This window comes from Rhinatrema bivittatum, chromosome 19 (assembly GCF_901001135.1).
Source record: "Rhinatrema bivittatum chromosome 19, aRhiBiv1.1, whole genome shotgun sequence".
Classification (NCBI taxonomy): Eukaryota; Metazoa; Chordata; class Amphibia; order Gymnophiona; family Rhinatrematidae; genus Rhinatrema; species Rhinatrema bivittatum.
This window is the reverse complement of record NC_042633.1, coordinates 41,288,869-41,297,178: the sequence shown is the minus strand read 5'-3', so window position 1 is coordinate 41,297,178 and position 8,310 is coordinate 41,288,869. Positions and strand designations below refer to the sequence as shown.

The 8,310-nt window shown below is 54.5% G+C and overlaps 1 protein-coding gene across 1 annotated transcript in view; it reads left to right on the top strand.

Moving 5' to 3' along the window:
* Positions 1 to 7,156: 7,156 nt before the first annotated feature.
* The window catches only part of LOC115080951 (potassium channel subfamily T member 2-like), a 94,981-nt gene continuing 93,827 nt past the window's right edge, over positions 7,157 to 8,310 (top strand). Inside the window, exon 1 of the mRNA XM_029585426.1 lies at positions 7,157 to 7,357. Within this exon, the coding sequence (XP_029441286.1) occupies positions 7,269 to 7,357 (89 nt within the window). The 5' untranslated portion in view covers positions 7,157 to 7,268. The remainder of the gene's footprint in view (positions 7,358 to 8,310) is intronic.

Sequence of the window (8,310 nt, the reverse complement as noted above, 5' to 3'; positions counted from 1 at the left end):
TGTGGAGCTGTCCGTGGTAGCTGAATCCCTCTCTCCCTCTCTCTCTCTCTCTCTCTCTGCCCTGCCTGAGCACCAAGCAAAGGCAAAAGGTTCACATTTTGGCCAAGGTCAAAGGTGAAGGCTGAGCCTACGTTGTGGCCTTTTGGCTGAGACTGAAAGTCAGCAGGGCGTGTGCAGGGGGGCAAACGACCCCTCGGCTCCACTGCGGGCAGGAAAGTGGACCCTGAGCAAGCAAAGCAAAGCGGACGGTTTTCCAGGTTCCTTTTCAGGGCTTCCCGAGGCAATGGCCGCGGCTCGTATCGATCTGCCCCCATTTATTCCTCCCCACCGGGAGCTCAGCAGAATTCCACAGGTGCGATCCGTCCGTCTTTAGGGAATATCGGGTAACGCCCGCGCGCGCCACGACGCAGCGGGCGGCCTCGCTCACCTCCTTCAGACGCCGAAACTCCTGCTGTAGTTTTATTTGGATTTTCGGAAGCCGTTTGACCCTTGGAGAAAGCGGGGGAGATCATGGGATCGGAGGCAGTGCCCTATGGTGGCCTGGGAACTGGGTCAAGGACATGGGTGGGGGGGGGGGGGGGGTCTGTACTGGGACCTGTGCTGTAAATCAACTGGGAAAGGGGGCATCAGCAAAGGACGCCAAACTATTCCGAGTTGCTGAAACAGCAGCGGCTGGCGAGGCACTGCAGAGGGACCTTTGTGAGGCTGGGACACGGCGGGGAGAGGCATCCGAACGGCTGAAGAAGTTTAATGTGGAAAAGCGCAGAGCGACGCGGGGAGGGAGAAAACCGATCCCAGCTACGGGTTCACGACGCCGGGCTGTGTCCTGGGGAGATGCCCCCCAGGAAAGGACCCTCTCAGCCCTTGTGGAGAAAACACCGAAATCCCTGGCTTACCAGGCGGGCGGCGGTCAAAAAAAAAAAAAGCAAACGCAATGTTAGGAACGATCCGAAGAGGAACGGAGAATAAAAGGGAAAAAGCGCATTGAATCTGTGTCCAGCCATGGGGCCAGCGCACCGTGAGTACTGAGTGCGGGTCCGGTCTCCCCCCATCTCAAGAGAGAGAGAGAGAGCGGAACTGGAAAAGGTGCAGAGGAGGGAGAGGGAAAATGATAAGGGAGGGAGGAACATCGCTCCTGTGGTGAGAGAGGCCACGCAGGCCAGGGATCCTCAGCCTGGGAGAGAGAGAGGGGGCTGAGAGGGGACGCGATAGAGGTTTATAGAGGCAGGAGTGGGGTGGGAGGGGTAAATACTAAAATCAGGGGCCCCTCCCTGAAACTAACAGCCCGCAGATTAAAATCAAATCATGCAAAGTACTTTCTCGCTCAGCGCACAATCACGCAGAGGAGTCTGCGGCCAGAGGACGTGGTCAGGGCGACGAGCACAGCGGCTGTAAAAGAGGTCATCAGCCAGGGAGCCCAAAGTCCACAAGAGGTCATTAGCCAGGGAGCCCAAAGTCCACAAGAGGTCATTAACCAGGGAGCCCAAAGTCCACAAGAGGTCATTAACCAGGGAACCCAAAGTCCACAAGAGGTCATTAACCAGGGAGCCCAAAGTCCACAAGAGGTCATTAACCAGGGAACCCAAAGTCCACAAGAGGTCATTAACCAGGGAGCCCAAAGTCCACAAGAGGTCATTAGCCATGGAGCCCAAAGTCCACAAGAGGTCATTAGCCATGGAGCCCAAAGTCCACAAGAGGTCATTAGCCATGGAGCCCAAAGTCCACAAGAGGTCATTAGCCATGGAGCCCAAAGTCCACAAGAGGTCATTAACCAGGGAGCCCAAAGTCCACAAGAGGTCATTAGCCAGGGAGCCCAAGGTCCACAAGAGGTCATTAACCAGGGAGCCCAAAGTCCACAAGAGGTCATCAGCCAGGGAGCCCAAAGTCCACAAGAGGTCATTAACCAGGGAGCCCAAAGTCCACAAGAGGTCATCAGCCAGGGAGCCCAAGGTCCACAAGAGGTCATTAACCAGGGAGCCCAAGGTCCACAAGAGGTCATTAACCAGGGAGCCCAAGGTCCACAAGAGGTCATTAGCCATGGAGCCCAAAGTCCACAAGAGGTCATTAACCAGGGAGCCCAAGGTCCACAAGAGGTCATTAGCCATGGAGCCCAAAGTCCACAAGAGGTCATTAGCCAGGGAGCCCAAAGTCCACAAGAGGTCATTAGCCATGGAGCTCAACGTCCACAAGAGGTCATTAGCCAGGGAGCCCAAAGTCCACAAGAGGTCATTAGCCAGGGAGCCCAAGGTCCACAAGAGGTCATCAGCCAGGGAGCCCAAAGTCCACAAGAGGTCATTAACCAGGGAACCCAAAGTCCACAAGAGGTCATTAACCAGGGAACCCAAAGTCCACAAGAGGTCATTAGCCAGGGAGCCCAAAGTCCACAAGAGGTCATTAGCCAGGGAGCCCAAAGTCCACAAGAGGTCATTAGCCAGGGAGCCCAAAGTCCACAAGAGGTCATTAACCAGGGAGCCCAAAGTCCACAAGAGGTCATTAACCAGGGAACCCAAAGTCCACAAGAGGTCATTAGCCATGGAGCCCAAAGTCCACAAGAGGTCATTAGCCAGGGAGCCCAAAGTCCACAAGAGGTCATTAACCAGGGAGCCCAAAGTCCACAAGAGGTCATTAGCCAGGGAGCCCAAAGTCCACAAGAGGTCATTAACCAGGGAGCCCAAGGTCCACAAGAGGTCATTAGCCATGGAGCCCAAGGTCCACAAGAGGTCATTAACCAGGGAACCCAAAGTCCACAAGAGGTCATTAGCCAGGGAGCCCAAAGTCCACAAGAGGTCATTAACCAGGGAACCCAAAGTCCACAAGAGGTCATTAGCCAGGGAGCCCAAAGTCCACAAGAGGTCATTAACCAGGGAACCCAAGGTCCACAAGAGGTCATTAACCAGGGAGCCCAAGGTCCACAAGAGGTCATTAGCCATGGAGCCCAAGGTCCACAAGAGGTCATTAACCAGGGAGCCCAAGGTCCATAAGAGGTCATTAGCCATGGAGCTCAACGTCCACAAGAGGTCATTAACCACGGAACCCAAAGTCCACAAGAGGTCATTAGCCATGGAGCTCAACGTCCACAAGAGGTCATTAGCCAGGGAGCCCAAAGTCCACAAGAGGTCATTAACCAGGGAACCCAAAGTCCACAAGAGGTCATTAGCCAGGGAGCCCAAAGTCCACAAGAGGTCATTAGCCATGGAGCTCAACGTCCACAAGAGGTCATTAACCAGGGAACCCAAAGTCCACAAGAGGTCATTAGCCAGGGAGCCCAAAGTCCACAAGAGGTCATTAACCAGGGAACCCAAAGTCCACAAGAGGTCATTAGCCATGGAGCTCAACGTCCACAAGAGGTCATTAACCAGGGAGCCCAAAGTCCACAAGAGGTCATTAGCCAGGGAGACTCAGGGAATGTCAGCGCTTAACCCCGGGACATAGGTTTAGTTTCTGGGACCTGCTGGGCTCTTGTGATCTGGGTCCATCCATGGCCGCAGGCGGACCTCGGTGTGACCCAGCTCGGCACTTCCTTAATGTTCTCTTGCCCCCTCACGTGCGAGATGCTGCTCTCACCGTGCCGGGAAGCGCCTCCGTCCATGCCCCGTTGGTATCAGACGTGGGGGCATGTTCAGAAAGCAGGTTTTCTCATACTGCGGCTACTGAAAAGTATCCATGCTAAACACAGCCCTTTTCTCATTAAATCAGCCGTTAGGGAGAGTCACAAAATATCAGCATCCCCGTTTTTGCTTTCTTTTTCATTCATATTCCTAGGTCTTCTTTCTTTTCTGCTCTAATATTTTTTATCTATTATAATTTAATACTTAAAAAGTAAAAGATATGCACCTTTCACTATGGCCATAGGCACAATATATACGGGAAAATAGCAGTCCAATGTGTGATCCGTACATGAGGCTCTGATGAAGATCTGCTCTTCAGCTGTCTGTGCTGTATTCATGCTTTACGTGTATCAGTGTGACGCCTGCATGGGGCTCTGATGAAGATCTGCTCTTCAGCTGTCTGTGCTGTATTCGTGCTTTACGTGTATCAGTGTGACGCCTGCATGGGGCTCTGATGAAGATCTGCTCTTCAGCTCTCTGTGCTGTATTCATGCTTTACGTGTATCAGTGTGACCCTGCATGGGGCTCTGATCCGCTGTTCAGCTGTCTGTGCTGTATTCGTGCTTTACGTGTATCAGTGTGACGCCTGCATGGGGCTCTGATGAAGATCTGCTCTTCAGCTGTCTGTGCTGTATTCATGCTTTGTGTGTCAGTGTGATGCCTGCATGGGGCTCTGATGAAGATCTGCTCTTCAGCCGTCTGTGCTGTATTCATGCTTTATGTGTATCAGTGTGACGCCTGCATGGGGCTCTGATGAAGATCTGCTCTTCAGCTGTCTGTGCTGTATTCATGCTTTTCGTGTATCAGTGTGACCCTGCATGGGGCTCTGATGAAGCTCTGCTCTTCAGCTGTCTGTGCTGTATTCATGCTTTATGTGCATCAGTGTGACACCTGCATTGGGCTCTGATGAAGATCTGCTCTTCAGCTCTCTGTGCTGTATTCATGCTTTACGTGTATCAGTGTGACGCCTGCATGGGGCTCTGATGAAGATCTGCTCTTCAGCTCTCTGTGCTGTATTCATGCTTTACGTGTATCAGTGTGACACCTGCATGGGGCTCTGATGAAGCTCCGCTCTTCAGCCGTCTGTGCTGTATTCATGCTTTACGTGTATCAGTGTGACGCCTGCATGGGGCTCTGATGAAGATCTGCTCTTCAGCTGTCTGTGCTGTATTCATGCTTTACGTGCATCAGTGTGACACCTGCATGGGGCTCTGATGAAGATCTGCTCTTCAGCCGTCTGTGCTGTATTCATGCTTTATGTGTATCAATGTGACGCCTGCATGGGGCTCTGATGAAGATCTGCTCTTCAGCTGTCTGTGCTGTATTCATGCTTTTCGTGTATCAGTGTGACCCTGCATGGGGCTCTGATCCGCTGTTCAGCTGTCTGTGCTGTATTCATGCTTTACGTGTATCAGTGTGACGCCTGCATGGGTCTCTGATGAAGATCTGCTCTTCAGCTGTCTGTGCTGTATTCATACTTTACGTGTATCAGTGTGATGCCTGCATGGGGCTCTGATGAAGATCTGCTCTTCAGCCATCTGTGCTGTATTCATGCTTTTCGTGTATCAGTGTGACCCTGCATGGGGCTCTGATCCGCTGTTCAGCTGTCTGTGCTGTATTCATGCTTTACGTGTATCAGTGTGATGCCTGCATGGGTCTCTGATGAAGATCTGCTCTTCAGCTGTCTGTGCTGTATTCATACTTTACGTGTATCAGTGTGATGCCTGCATGGGGCTCTGATGAAGATCTGCTCTTCAGCCATCTGTGCTGTATTCATGCTTTATGTGTATCAGTGTGACGCCTGCATGGGGCTCTGATGAAGCTCTGCTCTTCAGCTGTCTGTGCTGTATTCATGCTTTATGTGCATCAGTGTGACACCTGCATGGGGCTCTGATGAAGATCTGCTCTTCAGCTCTCTGTGCTGTATTCATGCTTTACGTGTATCAGTGTGACGCCTGCATGGGGCTCTGATGAAGATCTGCTCTTCAGCTCTCTGTGCTGTATTCATGCTTTACGTGTATCAGTGTGACACCTGAATGGGGCTCTGATGAAGCTCCGCTCTTCAGCCGTCTGTGCTGTATTCATGCTTTACGTGCATCAGTGTGACGCCTGCATGGGGCTCTGATGAAGATCCGCTCTTCAGCCGTCTGTGCTGTATTCCTGCTTTACGTGTATCAGTGTGACGCCTGCATGGGGCTCTGATGAAGATCTGCTCTTCAGCCGTCTGTGCTGTATTCGTGCTTTACGTGTATCAGTGTGACGCCTGCATGGGGCTCTGATGAAGATCTGCTCTTCAGCCGTCTGTGCTGTATTCATGCTTTACGTGCATCAGTGTGACACCTGCATGGGGCTCTGATGAAGATCTGCTCTTCAGCCGTCTGTGCTTTATTCATGCTTTATGTGTATCAATGTGACGCCTGCATGGGGCTCTGATGAAGATCTGCTCTTCAGCCGTCTGTGCTGTATTCGTGCTTTACGTGCATCAGTGTGACGCCTGCATGGGGCTCTGATGAAGATCCGCTCTTCAGCCGTCTGTGCTGTATTCCTGCTTTACGTGTATCAGTGTGACGCCTGCATGGGGCTCTGATGAAGATCTGCTCTTCAGCTGTCTGTGCTGTATTCATGCTTTACGTGCATCAGTGTGACACCTGCATGGGGCTCTGATGAAGATCTGCTCTTCAGCCGTCTGTGCTGTATTCATGCTTTATGTGTATCAATGTGACGCCTGCATGGGGCTCTGATGAAGCACTGCTCTTCAGCTGTCTGTGCTGTATTCATGCTTTATGTGCATCAGTGTGACGCCTGCATGGGGCTCTGATGAAGATCTGCTCTTCAGCTCTCTGTGCTGTATTCATGCTTTACGTGTATCAGTGTGACCCCTGCATGGGGCTCTGATGAAGCTCCGCTGTTCAGCCGTCTGTGCTGTAGTCCTTCCTCCCATGTATGGGTGCCGGGTCAGTCTGGGCTTTGCTGATGACAGTGAGCACAGCAGCACCTCCTATGCATCGTATGCTTAGCTTCCTAACACTGGACCCAGTGCAGCAGGAAAGTCTCTCAGCAGAAATGCATTAAAATCAGAGCCAGCAGGGGGGTCTTTCTGACTTAGTTTTTTTTCCCCCTTGCCTAGTGAAGCCCTCCCTCGCCCCTTTCTTGCAGACACCTTTTTTTTTTATTATTATTATTTGTATCTTTTCTAGAAGTCTGGAAGCCGGTGACTCCCGAGATAGCTCTGGTCTGACTGTCGCCTCGTCCCTCCCTTGTACAGCCAGGGTGGGGGGGCAGGAAAGAGCAGCCGGGAAAGCATCGGCTGCTGGCTTGGGGGGGGGGGGGGTTCCCCCCTTAGGATTTTATTGTCTAAGCACAAATCTATCCCCCAGCCCTTACCCCTCCATCCTGGGCTGCTCATTTTGGAAACCGAGGGGAGGGGAAGATCTGCTGTAAACTTGCAGGAGACGGAGGAGGGAAGGCAGGGGGAGGTGGAGGAGAGGGAGAGAGAGCTCCTTTTCTGGTTGCAAAGCGATGATTGCAGCAGGGCGAAGGGAGGATGCGAGTCCAACGCGGGAGCCGTGACCGTGGGAGGGGGGAGGCGATGCCGGCGGAGTGAGGGAGCTCGCACCCCTTCCCCGGGGAGGGGGGGCCTCCGCATGGCCCGGGAGGAGGATGGGGGAGCTGGAGAAGGACGTGCTGCCGCTGCCCCCGCGATACCGCTTCCGGGACCTGCTGCTGGGGGACTGGCAGCCCGACGACAGGTAAGGCGGGGGGGGGGGGGGCAGGAGACTGAGAGCCCGGGGCAGGGGCTCCCACCTGCCCGCATCCAGCCCCCCCCCTTTCCCGGGGAAACTTTCAGGGCCAGCGAGGAACCCCCGGTGCACGGGAGCCGGGGCGGAGCGGGACCTGTTGCTCCTGCAGTTATGTTTGCGCGGTGGCGTTTTTTGTTGTTGGTGGTGGGTTTGTTTTTTTGGGTTTTTTGTTTTTGCTCATCTTTGAAAATAGGGAGCAGGATGTGTGTGTCTGAGGGGGGGTGGGTAATAACGCCCCCCCCCCGCAGCCCCCTCTGCCCGCGCCCCGGAGTTTCGCTGCATTAGAAGTCCCCCCCGCCCCCCCCCGGCTCCGTGTTGTGCCCTCTGTCTAGACCAAGCGGTTTTTAAGGGGAGGCCCCTGGCGTTTAACTTGAAAGTTAATTTGCTATTCTGCAAGGAAGCCCCCGAGCTCCACAGGTTGGGCTTCTCCCGGCAGGCTGCTTACAAGCCCTGCGTCCCCCCCCCCGGTTACCGGCGAGCCTGACAGGGGAGACCACCCCCCCTCACATGCTGTACGAATCAGGCTGTGAACGCCTGGGACAGGAGCCACAGGGAGGGAGGAAGAGAGCTGGGGGGGGGTCTGGGGGGAGAGAGCTGGGGGGTGGTGTGGGGAGGGAGGGAGAGAGCTGGGGGTCTGGGGGGTGGTGTGGGGAGGGAGGGAGAGAGCTGGGGGTCTGGGGGGGTGTGGGGAGGGAGGGAGAGAGCTGGGGGGGGGGTCTGGGGGGAGAGAGCTGGGGGGGTGGAGAGGGAGAGAGCTGGGGGTGGTGTGGGGAGGGAGGGAGAGAGCTGGGGGGGGGGTGTGGGGAGGCCGCTGTGGTGGTGGCTCTGCTTGGCATTGCGCTGCCACCGTGACTCAGCAGCAGCCGCCTGTGGCGTCGTTGCCCCCGTCTGGTGACGTCTTG